The sequence below is a fragment of the Cherax quadricarinatus genome, chromosome 96 (genome assembly GCF_038502225.1).
Source record: "Cherax quadricarinatus isolate ZL_2023a chromosome 96, ASM3850222v1, whole genome shotgun sequence".
Taxonomy (NCBI): Eukaryota; Metazoa; Arthropoda; class Malacostraca; order Decapoda; family Parastacidae; genus Cherax; species Cherax quadricarinatus.
Window position 1 is genome coordinate 10,596,943 of NC_091387.1, and position 22,534 is coordinate 10,619,476.

Here is a 22,534-nt window from a genome sequence, read left to right on the forward strand (position 1 = left end):
AATAACACAAAGGATAGTTAGGCTTGACTTATTTGTTTCTGCAGTTCAAGAATTGTAAAACTTAATTTGCTTCCTATGTGTGTATATTTGTAAATGTGGATGTCAAGCGCGGATGTCAAGTGTGAATGTCAAGTGTGAATGTCAAGTGTGAATGTCAAGTACAGTCGTTAAGTACGGATGTTAAGTATGGGTGTTTGTAAATTAAGGACCACCTCTATTTACAGTGTGAAAACTGATTTGAAATAAACAGTTTTTATCCCTTCAAAATCACAATATCCAGAAAAATTAACATTGCTTACCAACGCAAACTTCATTACAAAAAAAAAAAAAAAAAAAAAAAAAAAAAAGGCACTGAAAGTTACCGACGACACCAACAAAATTTGAAATTCACAATAAGCTTTCACAAACCTCAGACAGTTTCCTTAAGGATGTCTGAAGCACAAGATCACTAAGGCTAAGAGAACACCATCCACACCCACCACAACAATTATCAACATTAACTTATACATTTAGAAAAGTATAGTAAAATTATGGCTTGCCTTTCAGTCACTAAAAAATATAAAGGCATATGTTTTATCTATACACAGAAATTTTTTTACTACCTTCTTTAATTATAGGTAGACTGAAAATCTAGCTAGGAAATTAATCGCTGTCTTCCGAAACAGAAGACAATGCGAGGTCATTGATTAAGTCGTTGGTTCCATTTGCTGTGGCACCTGAAAATAAAAAAAAAAATTATTTAGGCACTGAAAAAGACCAAATTTCTGACATCATACGGTACTGTATACATTACTTACAATTTTTTTTATCGATGCACCACACAGAAGTAAGTAGAGGTCTATACAAAAAATGATCTAGAGGAGCTTTGCCACTTCTTACAAGTCATTTCGAATCCCACTGACTGTGATCTTTCTCTGTATTACTTACAAATTTATAATAACAAAATTGCAAACAAATCACAACAGCTTTGAAGGGACTTGAGCTAGAGTATGCCACAGCCACGCTGGTGTGGGATTCATCTGTAAAAACCTGTACTTGTGGTCAGTAGTGGCCCATGCTAACCTCCTTATGGTGTACAGACATATACCTAATTAAATGAATCTTTTCAGAACCAGCTTGCCAAGTGGTTAACACACTGGCCTGTGAGTTTTAGGGTTCACTTCCCATGGGTTCAGACCCCACCTGTTCCCTGATTTGTACACATTATTGATTAGTGACAAAGAAAAATGTTTTTCATGAGGCAGTGGTGTCCAATAATCCCAAGACCAAGGAATACTGTGCTCTCTAAAGGCAGAAATATTAATAATCTGGAAAGGCTTGGGAACCAAAGGTCCGGAAAATCGATGTTGTACCTGTATCATATACTATTAAGTGAACAATAGAGCTAGGCCTAAAAGATACATATATACCACACACAAAATAATTTTGTCTTCAGCTTATAGTGAGTGGCAAATAAATTTATTGTAGAAATTCTGAATACAGTGGACCCCCGCTTTACGATCACCTCCCAATGCAACCAATTATGTAAGTGTATTTATGTAAGTGCGTTTGTACGTGTATGTTTGGGGGTCTGAAGTGAACTAATCTAATCACAACATTCCTTATGGGAACAAATTCGTTCAGTACTGGCACCTGAAAAATACTTCTGGAATGAAATATCGTAAACCGGGGGTCCACTGTATATGAAGAATGGATATAACTGAAAACTGCTCTATTAGTGAAACACAACAAAGTGAAGCGCTGTAAAGCGGGGCACTCCTGAACTTGAGAGTTAACATTCAGTAACCTATCTTTTTTAATACAAACACTGGTTATTAACTTCATATGCTTAAGGAAGCTTTTCTATATAGATTAAGCTAGATTAAGGTTAACTAAATCTAAAAATGAAGTGAGTGACGAGTTTCTTCTTTTTTCGGGTCACTCTGCCTTGGTGGGAATGACCAGTGTGTTAATAAGGAAAAAAAAAATTATGCATTGGTCATTGGAGGAAAGTATAAAAGGCAGTAGGCAGAATGACAGGAAGGGAAGGGGGTAGGGGTTAAGTGGTTGGGATAGATGGGATAAAGACAGATATTGGAAGCAGTTGGTGGTATAGTGTTTAACTGGCATGTGTATTTGCTCAATAAATGAATGAACTGGCAGAGAGCAGGTATAGTTCTTTTGTGAAATGAAAAAAAGAGGACAAAAGATTAATGTAAAGAATTATTGGGGATCTGCAAGAGGAAGTGGAGGAGAATCCTTCCTCAATAAGCCACATGTGTAGTACAATGCGACTAAAAAGTTGGGAGCAAAGGGGTAGCAACTCCTTCTCCTGTATAATTACTAAATGTAAAAGGAAGAATAACTTCTTTCTTCTTTTTCAGGTCGCCTTGCCTTGGTGGGAGATGGCCGATGTGTTGAAAAAAATTGTAGGGGATAAGCCTTTGATTATAGTATTAGGTAAAGTTTCTTTTTTTTCCAATGCACCGGCCGTATCCCACTGAGGCAGGGTGGCCTAAGAAGAAAAACAAGACCTTCCCTTTTAAACTTTAGTAATGTATACAGGAGAAGGGGTTACTAGCCCCTTGCTCCCCTTGTACGACACGCATGGCTTACGGAGGAAGAATTCTGTTCCACTTCCACATGGAGATAAGAGGAAATATAAAAAGAATAAGAACTAATAAGAAAATAGAAGAAAACCCAGAGGGGTATGTATATATATACATGTTTGTACATGCATGTGTAATGTAACATAAGTGTAAGTAGAAGCAGCATGAAGTACCTGAAATCTTTCATGTTTCTTTCTACACACCGGCCGTATCCCACCGAGGCAGGGTGGCCCAAAAGGAAAAACTAAAGTTTCTCCTTTTACATTTAGTAATATATACAGGAGAAGGGGTTACTAGCACCTTGCTCCCAGCATTTTAGTTGACTCTTACAACACGCATGGCTTATGGAGGAAGAATTCTGTTCCACTTCCCCATGGAGATAAGAGGAAATAAACAAGAACAAGAACTAGAAAGAAAATAGAAAACCCAGAGGGGTGTGTGTATATATATATATATGCTTGTACATGTATAAAAAACATGTATGTGTAATGTGACCTAAGTGTAAGTAAAAGTAGCAAGACATACCTGAAATCTTGCAGGTTTATGAGACAGAAAAAAAAGACACCAGCAATCCTACCATCGTGTAAAACAATTACAGGCTTCTGTTGTACACTCACTTAGCAGGATGGTAGTACCTCCCTGGGTGGTTGCTGTCTACCAACCTACTACCACAGGATGGTAGTACCTCCCTGGGTGGTTGCTGTCTACCAACCTACTACCTATCAGGTAAAGTTTATGTTAAGAATTATTATTGAAAGGACTGGGGTACGACAGAACATAGGATTGCCGAGGAGAAGGGAGGATTTAGAAAGGGTAGGATATATGTAGACCAAGTCTTTCCATTGAAACATAAATAAGGAGCACTTAAATAAGGGCAAAAAGCTGTTTGTTGCATTTGTGGATTTAGGAAAGGCCTATGATAGTGGGGGTAGGGGAGTCATGAGGCAGATTTTGCATGTGTGTGGAACAGGAGGTAGGCTACCAAAAACATTTAAGTTTTTTTTATATGGATGGTGAGGCTCAGGTTAAAATATGGGGGAAAAAGGGATTTCCAGTGAAAATAGAACTAAGACAGAGATGTGCGATGTCACCATGGTTGTTTAACATTTATAGAAGAGGTTGTAAAGGAAATGAATGCTAGGGTGAAGATTGGGCTATGAAAGATGAGGTGAATAAAAAAATATGAGAGGACAAAAGTGGACGATGTGTTGAGGCATCTGTGGGAAGAAAAAATATTATTTAGGATACAAAAAAGGGATTGTACCAGAGTATAGTGATACCAGAACTTTTAAATGAGTGTAAGACATGAATTTGAATGCTGCACTGAGGAGGAGGATAGAGGCAGTGGAGATGTCATGCAAAGTGTGGTGTGAATATCATGCAGAGAATTCGGAGAGTAGAAATTAAAAAGCAATGAAGGGAACACCAAAAATGTAATTCAGAGTGCTGAGAAGTTGTTGAGGGCTTATAGAGATGGTGTAGAGGAATAGGATGATGAAAAGGGTGTATAAATTTGGGGTGGCAGGTAGGGGTTATCCCAGAAATAGTTGGAGGGGGTAAAGGAGCCTTTGAGTTTCAGGAGCCCGAGCACACAGCAGGCTTGTGTCAATGTTACAATAAGAGTGAATGGAGATAAAATGGTGTTCAATGGACATGCTGTAAGTGTTAGCAGGGTAACATTTATCAAGGGATTCAGGGAAACCAGTTAGCTAGATTTGAGTCCTGGAAAGTGGGAAGTGTAACAACTCCACTCCAAAGAACCAAAGAAAAGATACACGAGGGTACATATGAATTGTGATGTTTGCACACTTATTTAAAGACAGCTACTGAATGAATAATGGCAAATTATGCATAACGACAAGACTGTTTCATTGCATGAACAAACAAACACAAAATACGAAGATGACTTATGAAGCACAACGGTAAAATCGCAACATTTTTAGAGTCAAGTCAATTTAACGATTATCTTCGGTCACAGTAAAATACAGACACATGCTTAGGAGGATGAACTGCATCTAAACATTATCGTTATTATTTTTTTCATGAAGCACTAAACCCAAAGGGGTCATGCAGCACCTGAGGAATCAGAGATCATCAGGTTTGATCTGAGGATATGAACTGCAGCTCAAATTCCTTGAATTAAGAACCTTTCAACATTAGAGATTCTAAATGTAACACTATCTTGTGTGGTATCTACAACACTGCTGGCAGTCCCAGGCTCTTGATCCAAAGAAATGGGGGCTACTTTTCCTACGACAGATCAAAATTGATTACAAGCCATTTTGATGGGTTAAACGCTTTCCCACAATTATAACAGTGAATGTTCTACATTACAAAGGTAAGTACTTACCGTGCCCATTGGTCTTTTTTGCTGTCGCATCTTGCTCAGGTTCGGACTCTGAGTCGGACTCGCTACAGGAGGAGGAACTGCTGTTGCTGTCGGAATCGCTCGAAGAATCACTCATCTCCTATTAAAATATTCACCAATAAATAACATGTCGAGAACAGGTTACTAACAAAATCGTCCTTAACCCTTAAATGGTCCAAACGTATATATACGTTTTTTCAACATCTGAAAGTATGTAAAAAAATGTAGATCATCTTTTTTGTTTTACATTTGAAAACGTGTAAAAAAACTTTTAACTACATTTTTTTTTTGGTTATATTTGAAAATATGTAAAAAAAGTAGATCTACTTTTGGAGCACTACGAATTTGAACGTCGATCTGTTTGGACCGTTTAAGGGTTAAAACGAAAGCAAACTGTCAACTATTTAGTAGTCTGTAAGTCTGCCCATCTCCATGGGGAAGTGGAACAGAATTCTTCCTCCGTAAGCCATGCGTGTTGTAAGAGGCGACTAAAATGCCGGGAGCAAGGGCACTTCTCCCGTATAAATTACTAAATTTAAAAGAGAAACTTTCGTTTTTCTTTTTGGGCCACCCTGCCTTGGTGGGATATGGCCGGTGTGTTGAAAGAAAGAAGAAGTCTGCCCATAATGCCATGGCATGATAGTGGCTCTCTTTACACTGCATTTCATTATTGTAATTACATAAGCTCAATGTAATCTTGCAACAAAATAAAAATTTCTATTTGTTTGTATTTGTAACCTTGTAAATTATTATCCACAATAGGATAAAGCAAAACTGTTCATCTATCTACCTCTCATTTTTTTCATACACTTAAAAACTCCTACTTAATAATTTGTCGAATTCTTAAGCAGTCTTTAAACATTAGTATTAGTCTACCCGACATACAATGCATGCTAGTGGCTTCTTTTTGTGCCTAACAATATATATTACATGTAAACTATACTATCTCTATATTGCAGAAGAGAAATGAAGTACAACCTCTCCTCACTTAACGACGGAGTTCCGTTCCTAAGACCATGTTGGTAAACGAATTCATCGCTCAGTGAGGAGCATACTATAATGGTAGGGAGTTTGTGTCAACCATCTTTGATATTGTTTTAATGTTACCTTTGCACCATTTATAACATTTCTGGTATATTTTTAAATGTTTATACAGTAGTTTACTGCACAGTGGAACCTCAAAAATCGAACTTAATCCATTCCAGGAGCTAGTTCTAAATTCGAAAAGTCTGAAATTTGAAGCAATATTTCCCATAAGAAATAATGGAAATGCAATTAATCCGTTCCAGAAACCAAAAAATATTAACACAAAAAATACATTTTATAGAGATTAATTACAGTTTTACATACAACAAATACTATAGTTTTTAATTACGTATAGTAATACATGTATATACAAAATAACATTTTTACTTACCTTTATTGAAGATTGGTGATGGCATCTGGAAGATAGGGAGGAGGAGAGAGGGAGTTGGGGTTAGTGTTTGGAAGGAGAATCCCCCTCCATGAGGACTTCAGGTAAAGCCCTCTCTGGGGTTACTTCCCTTCTCTGTCTTTTAATGCCACTAGGACCAGCTTGAGAGTCACTGGACCCCTGTCTCACAAAATAACTGTCCACAGTCCTCTGTTTCTGGCGCCTCTTTAACATTTCCCTAAAATGGGACATGGTTCTGTCACTGAACTTGTTGCAAAGCTTGTTTCAGCTTGCTCAGGGTGGTACTTTTGCACAAACATTTGGACATCATTCCACTTGGCACAAATCTCCTTAATCTTTGAAGAAGGCACCTCATCCACTCCCTCTTCCTCCTCCTCTGAAGCAAGTTCCTCAGCTGTGGCCCGATACTGCTCCAGATGAAGCTCTTGCAGCTCTTCAGTGGATAGCTCTTCCCTGTGGTCCTCCACCAACTCTTCCACATCCTCACCACTCACCTCCAACCCCAGGGTGTTCCCCAATGCCACAATAGAATCCACAACAGGCAGAGGGTGAGCTGGGTCAGGGTCAGCCTCAAACCCTTCAAAATCCCTCTTTTGGACACAATCTGGCCACAATTGTCTCCAAGCAGAGTTCAAAGTCCTGGAAGTCACTCCCTCCCAAGCCTTACCTATAAGGCTTATGGAGTTGTAGATGTTGAAGTGATTCCTCCAGAACTCTCTTAGGGTCAACTTAGTGTCTGTGGTCACTTCAAAGCACTTTTCAAACACTGCTTTTGTGTAGAGTTTTTTGAAGTTAGAAATGACCTGCTGGTCCATGGGCTGGAGGAGAGGAGTGGTGTTAGGAGGCTAGAACTTCACTTTTATAAAACTGAAGTCCTTAAATAAGAGGTCTAATAAGTTTGGAGGATGAGCAGGAGCATTGTCCATTAACAGGAGGCACTTGAGTGGCAATTTCTTTTCCTGGAGGTATTTTTTCACACTGGGGCCAAACACTTCATGAACCCACTCTTTGAAAATTTGTCTTGTGACCCATGCCTTATGATTAGCTTTCCACAAGACACATAACTTGTTCTTAACCCTTAACCGGTCCAAACAGATCGATGTTCAAATCCGTAGTGCTCCAAAAGTAGATCTACGTTTTTTTACATATTTTCAAATACAGTGGACCCCCGGTTAACGATATTTTTTCATTCCAGAAGTATGTTCAGGTGCCAGTACTGACCGAATTTGTTCCCATAAGAAATATTGTGAAGTAGATTAGTCCATTTCAGACCCCCAAACATACACGTACAAACGCACTTACATAAATACACTTACATAACTGGTCGCATTCGGAGGTAATCGTTATGCGGGGGTCCACTGTATAACAAAAAATAAAATGTAGATAAAAGTTTTTTACACATTTTCAAATGTAAAAAACAAAAGAAGATCTAAATTTTTTTACATACTTTAAATGTTGAAAAAACGTATACAGGAAGGCCCCACTTATACGGCGGGTTAGGTTCCAGGCTACCGCCGTAAAGCGGAAACCGCCGTAAAGTGGAACACCCTTTTATTTTCCTTGTAAATGCATATAAATGCTAGATAACGTATTTACACTGACATATATTAAATTAGCAATAGAACTAAGCATTAAAAAAAACAATGAAAAGTAAAATTACACACAGTACATTTATTACATACCTTTAATTACTTAATATGAATGTGTGAGAGGTGAGTGGCAATGTAGTTATTGAATCAAATCAGGAGATGGCAGACCATCATCCTCTAATTCTTCAACTAATTTGATTCGTTTTGGAGACTTGTGTGAGGCTTTTGAAGGGGTGTATGTTGATGTTGAAGGCTGTTGAAGGCTAGCTGTTGATGTTGAAGGCTGTTGAATGCTGGCTGTTGATGTTGAAGGTTGGCATGATATTTTCTTAAAGTAGGAAAGCATTGAACTTTGCCTCATGGATTTTTTTTTCCTTTCCCTTAAAATTTCTTTATAGCATGTAACATCATGGGAAAGGGTTGCATTCACTTTTGAACTTCGTTCAAAATTTGGATCAATCTTCTCAAAAATTGCCATTGCTATTTCTATATGGTTGATAGCTTCTTCCAAATCCTGGGTTTTCATTTCTTTAATGGTAACAGGACTATCATCAGGATGGATCTCCTCTTCATGAAATTTCTTTCTTTGCTCTTCAATCAGAAGAAGGTCTTGGTCTGTCAGAACCTCATCATGAGAGAGAAGCAATTCTTCCACATCCTCAGGCTCCACTTCCAGTTCTAATTCCCTTGCCATATCAACAACATTTACACACACTTCCCCCACTGGATTCTCAAAACCTTCAAAATCATCCATAAGTTCAGGAATCAGATTCTTCCAAACACCTTTGAGTGTAGTTTCATTAACTTCATTCCATGCATCTCTAATATTTTTAATGCCATCCAAAATTGTGAAACCTTTCCAAAAGGTTTTTAATTTATTTTCTTTAGGCCCAGGCATTTTATCACTGTCTAGGAAATTTACAGCCTTAATGAAAGTTCTTCTTAGGTAATAAGATTTAAAGGCTGCAATTACACCTTGGTCCATCGGCTGCAGTAATGAAGTTGTGTTTGGAGGTATAAAAGCAACATTTATCTCCCTGTACATACCATGTAGAGCTGTAGGGTGGGCAGGGGCATTGTCTAAAACAAGTAAAACATTAAAAGGAATTTTCTTTTCCTTGCAGTAAGCCTCAACTGTAGGCTTAAAATAGTCCGTGAACCAACTTATGAAAAGATTGGCAGTCATCCAAGCTTTCGAATTAGATTTATAATAAACTGGGAGGCTGCCTTTTGCATAGTTCTTTAGGGCCCTAGGATTCTCTGAGTGATAAATCATCATAGGTTTTAACTTGCAGTCACCAGCTGCATTAGCTCCTAGCAAGAGTGTTAGCCTGTCTTTTGCAGCTTTGAAGCCAGGCATTGACTTCTCTTCCTTAGCAATAAATGTCCTAGATGGCATCTTCTTCCAAAATAATGCAGTCTCATCCACATTAAAAATCTGTTGCTTGGTATATCCACCACATTCTATTATCTCGGCTAGTTCAAGTGGATAATTTTCTGCAGCTAAATTGTCAGCGCTTGCAGCTTCACCCTGCACTCTGATGTTGTGAAGTTGACTTCTTTCCTTAAACCTATTAAACCAGCCTCTGCTAGCTGAGAATTTATCTTCAGCAGCTTCCTCCCCTCTCTCAGCCTTCATAGAATTGAAGAGACTTAGGGCTTTGGACTGGATAATGGCTCTGCTTAAAGGCACCTTGTGACTAGTCTGATCATCAATCCACACCATTAAAAGTTTTTCCATGTCAGCAATAAGGTTATCACGTTTTCTTATAACTTTAGTGGTCACTGGTGTAGCACTTTTAACTTCCTGCAACACTTTCTCCTTATTGTTCACAACTGTACTAACTGTTTGACGAGCCAAACCAAGCTTACGTGCTATCTCAGCCATTGACATACCTTGTTCACTAAGTTTAATCATTTCTAACTTGGCACTTAAAGTAAGAGGCTTACGACTCTTCTTTTTATCACAACTAAGCTTAGATGCCATCGTCAACGAGAGCCAATTAGTTAACGAAGAGCAAACGAGAGATAACGAGATACACCGCGCTCAGACAGCGTAAACAAACTGAACAGGTTGTGGACGATCACTCGGTCAGGCGTTTGTGAAACTTTTACCTTACAATATTTTTATTATTATTATTATAATAATTAAATCACGAAACAAATACTCTTACACTGTGTACAAGTTAGTACAGAATTATAGCTATAAAGTGAAGGCATACGAAAGGAATATTTTTCTACAGTTATCCCTAGTAACAGGTGACGGGCTAGAGAAAACGTAATTCTTCCGACACTTCTACAAACCGTTTGGTAAACATCTCGTATATATTTGTATAAAATTTTATACTGTGGGTGCATGTATCATGTTTGTGTGTTACATAATGTGTTTCTTATATAATTTTGAAAAAAATATCATAGATAGATTAAGGGAAATGTCTATATTAACGTAATATGCGACATTAATGCGCCCAAGAGATTATTATTACTATTATTATTACTATTATTACTATTATTATTATTATTATTATTATTATTATTATTATTATTATTGCATCAAGAGTAGAGACTCTTAGTGATTTTAATGTGTACCTACATGAAAGCAGTGTGTAAGTTTATTTAGGTACAGGTATACATAAGTATAATTATCAGAGTATATATAAATTATGAAATAACTTTTAAAAACATTTGAAATTTTGGAGTTTCCAGACAAAATGGAGAGACTTAGTGCTTACTGAGCTCATGGAGAATGTAAACAAACAGGGTGGGGCACGGTGACCGTATTAGAAAGTCAGGTGGGGGGAGCCGTATAGCGAGTTTTGGTCATAATTTGAAATGTCCGTATTAGCGGAACGCCGTAAAGTGAAACGCCGTAAAGCGGGGCCTTCCTGTATATACGTTTGGACCGTTTAAGGGTTAAAGACGTTGTTTTTCTTAAACACTCTGGGATTTTCTGAATGATACACAAGTAAAGGCTTCACTTTAAAATCACCACTAGCATTAGCACAGAACAAAAGAGTAAGCCTGTCTTTCATAGGCTTGTGTCCTGGCAGTGCCTTTTCCTCCTGTGTGATGAAGGTCCTCTTTTGACATTTTCTTCCAAAACGAGCATGTTTCGTCACAATTAAACACTTGTTCAGGTTTCAATTCTTCACTGTCTATGTACCCCTTAAACTCCTGTACAAACTTCTCAGCCGCCTGTTTGTCTGAACTGGCTGCCTCACCATGTCTTACAACATTGTGTATGCCACTACACTTCTTAAATCTGTCAAACCAGCCTCTGCTGGCCTTAAATTCACTATCAGCATTGGTTCCAGGAGTTTTCTGTACCAGATCGGCATGCAACTTCCTTGCCTTTTCGCAAATAATCGTCTCTGAAACACTATCACCTGCAATCTCTTTATCCTTGATCCACACCAGCAACAACTTCTCAACCTCTTCAACTATTTGTGGTCTTTTTTTGGTTTGCATATTAACACCTTTTGCAACATCAGCTTCCTTGATTTGTTCTTTCTTTGACAGGATAGAACCGATGGTCAACTTGTTTTTCCCATACATCCTGGCAAGCTCAACAAGTCTCGCACCACTCTCATACTTCTGTATTATTTCCTTCTTCACATCTACGGTGTTTCTCACTTTCTTTACCACAGGGGTACCACTAGCAAGTTTCTTTGGGCCCATGGCAGCTCATTTCACAGTCCCACAAGCACTAAATACAACGAAATAATCGTAAAATGCGTGAATGAGAGCGCAGGTTAGTGTTCACTCAAGCATAAACAAAGCTAGACTGCTCATGGCGCCTGTGCGGGGATGTGGACAGAGCGGGCGGCAGACAGGTCCCGTACCCGGCGGTCATAAAATAGGGGCGCGTTCGATAATAGGGACACAGTTTGTTCGAAAAAATGGTCCTATTTTCGAAAGGTTCGATATGTGGTTCGATTTTTGAGGTTCCACTGTATATTGTAATAAACAGAATAGAGTTATTATTATTATTAAAGATTAGCCGGTATTCTCCCGGCCCGGGCCTTTTCCAAGTGGTGGCCCGGCCTTGGCTCCCTCTTTAGGGAGTGTCTGAGACCTAAGTCTCCCATGGGAGGAGGCACAAGTACCTCCTCATCTTTGGGACCAACTGTCCCCAGGCCTAGCCACAAGCTAGGCCTCTCTGGTCTGCCATCCCCGCCCCAAGGGGGCAAATGGGAATGACAGTCTTATGAGCTAAAGGCTCGGGCTCAGGCACCTACCCTACCCTAGAAGGGTTAGGCATGGTGTCGATTCCAGAATAGAGGAAATCAGCTCTAATATACATTTTTAGGTATGCATATAGGTCAGAGAGCCCGTCGTAAGTCTGAGTTGTCAGTAAACAAGTACAGTGGATCCCCGGTTTGCGATGGCATCGGTATCCGATAAATCCGGTATTCGATACATTTTAACGCAAAAATTTTGCCTCGGTTCCCGTTAAAAAATCCGGTACATGCGATTCGTCCGAGACGTGTCCACGTGTGGCCTGAACTGCCCCGTGTGTGCCAGCGAGTGTTTACAAGCCAGCCAGTGTGCTCGCATCTAAGGATACATTAGGTACATTCCATATTATCACAGTGTTTTTGGTGCTTGTTTCTGCAAAATAAGTCACCATGGGCCCCAAGAAAGCTTCTAGTGCCAACCCTTCGAGAAAAAGGGTGCTAATGACTATTGAAATGAAGAAAGAGATAATTGCAAAGTACGAAAGTGGAGTGTGTGTGTTGGAGCTGGCCAGGTTGTATACAAAACCCCAATCAACCATCGCTACTATAGTGACCAGGAAAACAGCAATCAAGGAAGCTGTCACCTCAAGTCCTAATGGAAGGGGATTCCCCTTCTAAACAATAAGTTCGACACTCTCCCCTCCTCCCATCCCATCAATCATCACCAGATCTTCATTAAAGGTAAGTGTCATGTATTCTATTGTTAGTAGAGTACTACAAACTGTGCATGTCTTCTTCAGTTTGTGTGCATTAAACTTTTAATATTTCATGTGGTAAAATTTTTTTTTCATACTTTTGGGTGTCTTGCACGGATTAATTTGATTTCCATTATAAATAGCTCTTGTTCTTTTTTATTTCTTCTATTGTCCATGGGGAAGTGGAAAAGAATCTTTCCTCCGTAAGCCATGCGTGTCGTATGAGGCGTATAGTTTTACCAACGCTCTTATATGGGTGTGAAGCGTGGGTGATGAATGTTGCAGCGAGGAGAAGGCTGGAGGCAGTGGAGATGTCATGTCTGAGGGCAATGTGTGGTGTGAATATAATGCAGAGAATTCGTAGTTTGGAAGTTAGGAGGAGGTGCGGGATTACCAAAACTGTTGTCCAGAGGGCTGAGGAAGGGTTGTTGAGGTGGTTCGGACATGTAGAGAGAATGGAGCGAAACAGAATGACTTCAAGAGTGTATCAGTCTGTAGTGGAAGGAAGGCGGGGTAGGGGTCGGCCTAGGAAGGGTTGGAGGGAGGGGGTAAAGGAGGTTTTGTGTGCGAGGGGCTTGGACTTCCAGCAGGCATGCGTGAGCGTGTTTGATAGGAGTGAATGGAGACAAATGGTTTTTTTATACTTGACGTGCTGTTGGAGTGTGAGCAAAGTAACATTTATGAAGGGATTCAGGGAAACCGGCAGGCCGGACTTGAGTCCTGGAGATGGGAAGTACAGTGCCTGCACTCTGAAGGAGGGGTGTTAATGTTGCAGTTTAAAAACTGTAGTGCAAAGCACCCTTCTGGCAAGACAGTGATGGAGTGAATGATGGTGAAAGTTTTTCTTTTTCGGGCCACCCTGCCTTGGTGGGAATCGGCCGGTGTGATAATAAAAAAATAATAAACATACATCTAGGTTTTTCTCCTTTTTCTAAATAGCTCTTGTTCTTTTTTATTTCTTCTATTGTCCATGGGGAAGTGGAAAAGAATCTTTCCTCCGTAAGCCATGCGTGTCGTATGAGGCGACTAAAATGCCGGGAGCAATGGGCTAGTAACCCCTTCTCCTGTATACAATTACTAAAAAAGAGAAGAAGAAAAACTTTATAAAACTGGGTTGCTTAAATGTGCGTGGATGTAGTGCGGATGACAAGAAACAGATGATTGCTGATGTTATGAATGAAAAGAAGTTGGATGTCCTGGCCCTAAGCGAAACAAAGCTGAAGGGGGTAGGAGAGTTTCAGTGGGGGGAAATAAATGGGATTAAATCTGGAGTATCTGAGAGAGTTAGAGCAAAGGAAGGGGTAGCAGTAATGTTAAATGATCAGTTATGGAAGGAGAAAAGAGAATATGAATGTGTAAATTCAAGAATTATGTGGATTAAAGTCAAGGTTGGATGCGAGAAGTGGGTCATAATAAGCGTGTATGCACCTGGAGAAGAGAGGAATGCAGAGGAGAGAGAGAGATTTTGGGAGATGTTAAGTGAATGTATAGGAGCCTTTGAACCAAGTGAGAGAGTAATTGTGGTAGGGGACTTGAATGCTAAAGTAGGAGAAACTTTTAGAGAGGGTGTGGTAGGTAAGTTTGGGGTGCCAGGTGTAAATGATAATGGGAGCCCTTTGATTGAACTTTGTATAGAAAGGGGTTTAGTTATAGGTAATACATATTTTAAGAAAAAGAGGATAAATAAGTATACACGATATGATGTAGGGCGAAATGACAGTAGTTTGTTGGATTATGTATTGGTAGATAAAAGACTGTTGAGTAGACTTCAGGATGTACATGTTTATAGAGGGGCCACAGATATATCAGATCACTTTCTAGTTGTAGCTACACTGAGAGTAAAAGGTAGATGGGATACAAGGAGAATAGAAGCATCAGGGAAGAGAGAGGTGAAGGTTTATAAACTAAAAGAGGAGGCAGTTAGGGTAAGATATAAACAGCTATTGGAGGATAGATGGGCTAATGAGAGCATAGGCAATGGGGTCGAAGAGGTATGGGGTAGGTTTAAAAATGTAGTGTTAGAGTGTTCAGCAGAAGTTTGTGGTTACAGGAAAGTGGGTGCAGGAGGGAAGAGGAGCGATTGGTGGAATGATGATGTAAAGAGAGTAGTAAGGGAGAAAAAGTTAGCATATGAGAAGTTTTTACAAAGTAGAAGTGATGCAAGGAGGGAAGAGTATATGGAGAAAAAGAGAGAAGTTAAGAGAGTGGTGAAGCAATGTAAAAAGAGAGCAAATGAGAGAGTGGGTGAGATGTTATCAACAAATTTTGTTGAAAATAAGAAAAAGTTTTGGAGTGAGATTAACAAGTTAAGAAAGCCTAGAGAACAAATGGATTTGTCAGTTAAAAATAGGAGAGGAGAGTTATTAAATGGAGAGTTAGAGGTATTGGGAAGATGGAAGGAATATTTTGAGGAATTGTTAAATGTTGATGAAGATAGGGAAGCTGTGATTTCGTGTATAGGGCAAGGAGGAATAACATCTTGTAGGAGTGAGGAAGAGCCAGTTGTGAGTGTGGGGGAAGTTCGTGAGGCAGTAGGCAAAATGAAAGGGGGTAAGGCAGCCGGGATTGATGGGATAAAGATAGAAATGTTAAAAGCAGGTGGGGATATAGTTTTGGAGTGGTTGGTGCAATTATTTAATAAATGTATGGAAGAGGGTAAGGTACCTAGGGATTGGCAGAGAGCATGCATAGTTCCTTTGTATAAAGGCAAAGGGGATAAAAGAGAGTGCAAAAATTATAGGGGGATAAGTCTGTTGAGTGTACCTGGTAAAGTGTATGGTAGAGTTATAATTGAAAGAATTAAGAGTAAGACGGAGAATAGGATAGCAGATGAACAAGGAGGCTTTAGGAAAGGTAGGGGGTGTGTGGACCAGGTGTTTACAGTGAAACATATAAGTGAACAGTATTTAGATAAGGCTAAAGAGGTCTTTGTGGCATTTATGGATTTGGAAAAGGCATATGACAGGGTGGATAGGGGGGCAATGTGGCAGATGTTGCAAGTGTATGGTGTAGGAGGTAGGTTACTGAAAGCAGTGAAGAGTTTTTACGAGGATAGTGAGGCTCAAGTTAGAGTATGTAGGAAAGAAGGAAATTTTTTCCCAGTAAAAGTAGGCCTTAGACAAGGATGTGTGATGTCACCGTGGTTGTTTAATATATTTATAGATGGGGTTGTAAGAGAAGTAAATGCGAGGGTCTTGGCAAGAGGCGTGGAGTTAAAAGATAAAGAATCACACACAAAGTGGGAGTTGTCACAGCTGCTCTTTGCTGATGACACTGTGCTCTTGGGAGATTCTGAAGAGAAGTTGCAGAGATTGGTGGATGAATTTGGTAGGGTGTGCAAAAGAAGAAAATTAAAGGTGAATACAGGAAAGAGTAAGGTTATGAGGATAACAAAAAGATTAGGTGATGAAAGATTGAATATCAGATTGGAGGGAGAGAGTATGGAGGAGGTGAATGTATTCAGATATTTGGGAGTGGACGTGTCAGCGGATGGGTCTATGAAAGATGAGGTGAATCATAGAATTGATGAGGGAAAAAGAGTGAGTGGTGCACTTAGGAGTCTGTGGAGACAAAGAACTTTGTCCTTGGAGGCAAAGAGGGGAATGTATGAGAGTATAGTTTTACCAACGCTCTTATATGGGTGTGAAGCGTGGGTGATGAATGTTGCAGCGAGGAGAAGGCTGGAGGCAGTGGAGATGTCATGTCTGAGGGCAATGTGTGGTGTGAATATAATGCAGAGAATTCGTAGTTTGGAAGTTAGGAGGAGGTGCGGGATTACCAAAACTGTTGTCCAGAGGGCTGAGGAAGGGTTGTTGAGGTGGTTCGGACATGTAGAGAGAATGGAGCGAAACAGAATGACTTCAAGAGTGTATCAGTCTGTAGTGGAAGGAAGGCGGGGTAGGGGTCGGCCTAGGAAGGGTTGGAGGGAGGGGGTAAAGGAGGTTTTGTGTGCGAGGGGCTTGGACTTCCAGCAGGCATGCGTGAGCGTGTTTGATAGGAGTGAATGGAGACAAATGGTTTTTAATACTTGACGTGCTGTTGGAGTGTGAGCAAAGTAACATTTATGAAGGGATTCAGGGAAACCGGCAGGCCGGACTTGAGTCCTGGAGATGGGAAGTACAGTGCCTGCACTCTGAAGGAGGGGTGTTAATGTTGCAGTTTAAAAACTGTAGTGTAAAGCACCCTTCTGGCAAGACAGTGATGGAGTGAATGATGGTGAAAGTTTTTCTTTTTCGGGCCACCCTGCCTTGGTGGGAATCGGCCGGTGTGATAATAAAAAAAATAATAAAAAATATTTCTTATGGGGAAAATTGATTCGCTTTTCGATAATTTTGGTTTACGATGAGCTCTCAGGAACGGATTAACATCACAAGCCGGGGGTCCACTGTACGTCGCTAAGTGAGGAGAGGCTGTATTTGTATCTGTAAACATAGTAAGGCCCCGTTCACACAGCAGGTTAAGTTCCAGGCTACCGCTGTAAAGCAATAATTGCTGTAAAGTGAAACAGCCTTTTTTCACTTTCAAATGCATATCATATTAGGTAAGCAATAGAGCCAGGCCTAAAAAATGCATATACAGCACACATATTACGTACCTTAAAATATTTTCATCCTTAGCTTATGACTGATGAATATAATTATTGTAGGAAGTCTGAATAAAGAATGGGTACAACAGAAAACTGCTGCATTAACAAACCACTGTACAGCGACGTGCTGTAAAATGAGGCCCACCGTACATGTCAAAGGGGACAAAACAAACAAGCGATACAGGTGTTATTTCTATAGATTACCAGAAATTAGTTTTCTGAGCAACCCACTGTTGGCACTATGGAGGGTTGTGGCTGACATACAGCCCCAACTAAAGGAATAAAACAAATGCAATACCTTGATATCTTCACCTTCAGAGAAGGCTTCTTCAAATCACACACAAATTAGCCTTGATGACACTGCTTTTCCTGAACACTCTGGGAGTTTCAGAGTGATACATGAGTAGAGGCTTCACTCTGCAATCCCCACTAGCATTACTACACAACATTAAGGTTAGCCTGTCTTTCATAGGCTTGTGTCCTGGCAGTGCTTTTCCTCCTGTGTAATGTAGATCCTGTTTGGCATTTTCTTCCAAAACAAGCATGTTTCATCACAATTAAACACTTGTTGGGGTTGCAATCCTTCAGGCTCTATGTACCGCAGGAATTCCTGCACAGATTTTTTAGCCACTTTTTTGTCCGAACTGGGAACCTCACCATGCCTTATCACACTGTGTATGCCACTATGATTCTTAAATCTCTCACACCAACCTCTGCTGGCCTTAAATTCACTCACATTACCACTAGTTGCAGGCATTTTTTTAATTAAATCGTCATGCAACTGCCTTGCCTTTTCACGTATTATTGACCAAGAGGTGCTATCTCCTGATATCTGTTTCTCATTTATCCACAACAACAAAAGTATCTCAACATCTTCAAGTACTTGCGATCTGTGTTTCGAAAACATATTTGCACCTTCCGCAACAAGAGCTTCCTTGATTGCCTTTCTGTTGGCCAAGATAGTAGCAATGGTTGATTGGGGTTTGTTACACAACCCGGCCAGCTTGGAGACACGCACTCCACTTTCATACTTATTAATTATCTCCTCCATTTCAATTGTAATTCTCACCCTTTTTACCACAGAGTTGGCACTAGAAGCTTTCTTGGGGCCCATGGTGGCTTATTTAGCAGTTACAAGCACTAAAAACAGTGGAATAATACAAAATGTACCGAATGTATGCGTGGAAGCAACCTCACTGGCCTGTAAACACTGGCATACTAACTGAAGGCAGGGCAGCTAAGGCGCATTCAGGCCAGACGGGACACATGGATGCATTCGGGATGAATCATGTTGGTCGGGCCAAAATTTTTACGTTCAAACACTTCATTAGTCGAATTTATCATTAGACGATGCCTTCGTTGGTCGGGGGGTCCACTGTATTTTTACATTGGCGATTTTGCCCACTTTGAGGCCTGTTTTTGGCCAGTTCCATTGTTCCAGATGACCACTCAGCTATTTTGCTAGTATTCCTTCTATTCTGAAAGAGGGGTGTTAATGTTGCAGTTTTATAAACTGTAGTGTAAAGCACCCCTCTGGCAAGACAGTGATGGAGTGAATGATGGTGAAAGTTTTTCTTTTTCGGGCCACCCTGCCTTGGTGGGAACTGGCCAGTGTGTCAATAAAAAAAAAATACTTCTATTCTATTGACTGAGTACAAGAAACTGCCCATTTACCTATTTCAGTTACCTAATAGACTGGAAATCAGCAATTCACCCAATGTCACACAAAATTAAAAAATTGCCAATTTAAAAATGGGGTCCAGAATAAACAAAGTAGATGTTCCTAGTACTCCCCTCAAGGAAGGTTCCTTGATGTTGGTGAGGGGCTCTTGATTTAGGGAATTGGATCTGTGCTCCAGTTCCCCGAATTAAGCCTGAATGCCTTCCACATCCCCCCCCCCCCAGGTGCTGTATAATCCTCCGGGTTTAGCGCTTCCCCCTTGATTATAATAATAGTAATGTTCCTAGTACTAAAACCACATTTTCTCTGTTTATCTCCCCCAGGGTTCACCTATATTATGCTTGCTTTCCATCTTGAATTTTTATTCAGAAAAATAGATTTACTGTAACACAGATAACTGAATTATTGTAATAATTGCATAAATAATGTCAGCACATTCCTAAACGTGTATTAGACTGACCAGTTGGACACATTGGGCAAGTGACAATTTGTGTACCCTGGGATATTGACAAAAATCGAATATTTCTGATACTTAGAGCTCAATTTCAAGTTGTCAGTCCTGAAACTAATGAAAATCATCTCTATTTCTGTAATATATCTTCCATTCCATTCCAAGAAGACAACCATAAAAACCATACGAAAATACACTACAAAGTCGCTGTTTTAAACCAAAAAGTCGCATTTTTTTACCATTATGCAGTGTGCTGCACAATTTTTTTATATGGTGCACAGAGACTCATTCTTTCATGTACAGGCCCAAATTTACCCCACACAGTTTAAATGAAGGAGCTGAGCTCATCATGTACAACAATGGGACCAAATGGTTAAGCCATAGTAGATCATCCACATATCCAATTATTCACAGCTGGGAGTTTCTGGCACTACAGCACGTTAGAGATTACATAGATTATTTGCCAAATCTCAAGCAACAATAAAACTTGCCTCCCCGGTGTTACTGGGTATATCAAAATACAAAATCTTCTTTCAATAAACTGGCCATATCCCACCGAGGCAGGGTGACCCAAAAAGAAACACAAATGTTTCTCTTTTTAACTTTAGTAATGTATACAGGAGAAGGGGTTACTAGCCTATTGCTCTCAGAATACAAAATATTGGCAAATATAAAAGTACAGTACTCCTCTTACAGCAATTTCTATTACTGTAAACTTTTTGTAACTTTAACAATCATTTGGTCTCTAGTTTTCTTCCCAAAATAATTATTACTAGTGCAGTATTATTATTATTATATGAAGTGCTAAACCCATAAGGGGTGCCTCAGCACAAGACCTGGAAGATGTTTGATACTTCATCTAATAATTGAGAGAAAGAAAACTCTTGCAGCCAGAATCTTCCAACCTGTTCCGAGTTATGCATACATTGCAACTCAAAAAACCCTCTGAACTGAAACGTCCCTCATGTCTTACCTTAGTGACAGTATCAGATTCTTCAAGACCCAACATTGGCATTGATCCAGGAGCTGTGCAGTGATTATTGTTGGGACTCTTGTTAGGAAGAGGAGATCTGGCATGTGGAGATGCTAGATGTGACGGAGAAGGTTTTGAAAGTGCATTAGAAGAACCACGGGAAATGGAGTGGGAAGGTGAGCATTTCTGTGGAGGGGAATTCCTCCGTGACGATGGATCTAGAGGCGTTGTCGGTCGCTGTGTTGGAAGTCTGCTGCTTCCTTCAGGTCTGAGGGAGAGAGAATTAGCCAAAAAAAAATATTCATTTTTTAAGTAGAACAAAAGGAAACAAATGCATGTTAAAAATAATCAACAACAATTTTTAGATCACTACAAGCCAACGTCATTTCATTCATGGAAAAGTGCTGAACCTATAATGTAAGGCGAGCTTGAATTCCATGGATCAAGAGCCCTTAACCAGAATCAAGGCACACCCTCAAAGAGGCAGTAACAATGCATTTCTACAAGAAAATAGAGATAGCAACCTCTCTCTATAACCTCTAGATTTTAGAACAAGAAACACTTTTGGCCATATGGAATACCAGAAACACTGTTCTACAACAAGTCACCACTGTACATTTTCTCAGGACACCTGTGTACCCTTTGCTGACCAAAGCACCAGCCAGCCATCACCTCCATTTAAAGCAGCTGACAATGGAAGGTAACAGACACTGTCACACACACAATGCTTCATAGAAAGTACTTTAACAAACACCAAAGCTTTATATATATTCTGAAAAAAAAAAAATACTGTGGCTGGAATAATACACAAATAACCTGTAAACAAGAGAAGCTTATGACAACATTTTGGTCTGATTTGAACCATTTACTTAGTATGCTTCTCTCTCTCCCATGTGAGGGCTATTTATGTATACATATTCTGTATTCAGAGCCATAAAATGGATGGCCAAGACAAAAGACTGGAAGAATCACAGTGTAAATCAAGTCCTCTGAATATAGTAAGTTCAAGATGGGAGCAAGGAAGCGGCACGTGACCCACCAAAATAGCAAGACTCACATCACTGTTAGAGTAGAAGGCTCCAGTAAAATCCACCCAAAGTTTGGGTAAATACACCGAATAATGCATCCTGGTGTGTGAACAGTAAGTGCCCAGCAAAAGTAATTTTGACTGCTGCTCTTCAAAAGGGAGGAGCAGGTTGAACATGAAAATGGTATACAATACTGACATGTTGATAAGTAAGACATGTGCAACAGTTAGGTATCTTTAATCCGAAACGTACACAGTAGGCTTCTTCAACAAGAGTTGAAAGATATGAATGTATTAACCCTTTGAGGGTCGACAGGGCCTCTCCAAGACTTGTTCTCAGGGTCGACCAAATTTCAAAAAAAAAAAAAATAATTTTTTTATGAAAAGATAGAGAATCTTTTTCCGATCATAATGACACCAAAAGTATGAAATTTGATGGAAAACTTACGAAATTATGCTGTTGCGAAGTTAGCCGTCTCGACGATGTTTAGGCATCGGCGATTTTGCCCACTTTCAGCCCTATTTTCGGCCAATTCCAGTGTACTAGTCGACAAAAATCATAACTATTTCGCTTGAACTCCATTTTTTCTATCGAATGAGTACAAGAAACCACCCATTTACTGATTTTAACTATCCAATACAGTGGTCAGAATTTAGCAATTTTGCCAATTTCACAAAAATTTCAAAAGATGCCAATTTTTGAATAGAATCCAGAATAAACAAGAAAGACATTCCTGGCACTAAAATAACATTTCCTCTGTTGATTAGTCACGCCCCCAGGCCCCTCTTACATTCTTTTTCTTTCCACTTTGAATTTTTATTCTCACTAAAAAATAGAAGATTTGCAGTTATGCAGACAACTGCGTTAGTGTAGAAATGGTATAAATAATATCAGCTCACTTGT

At 39.7% G+C, this 22,534-nt stretch overlaps 1 protein-coding gene across 2 annotated transcripts in view; it reads right to left on the reverse strand.

The window, feature by feature from the left end:
* Window positions 1-327: 327 nt before the first annotated feature.
* Window positions 328-22,534, reverse strand: part of Eaf (ELL-associated factor) — a 28,159-nt gene continuing 5,952 nt past the window's right edge. The window contains exons 3-5 of one of the 2 annotated variants that reach the window (XM_053795681.2): window positions 20,604-20,871; window positions 4,939-5,056; window positions 328-716 (exon numbers count right to left, since the gene is read on the reverse strand). In XM_053795681.2, the coding sequence (XP_053651656.1) occupies window positions 643-716; window positions 4,939-5,056; window positions 20,604-20,871 (460 nt within the window). In that variant the 3' untranslated portion in view covers window positions 328-642. The remainder of the gene's footprint in view (window positions 717-4,938; window positions 5,057-20,603; window positions 20,872-22,534) is intronic. The other variant, XM_053795682.2, reaches the window with a different exon arrangement.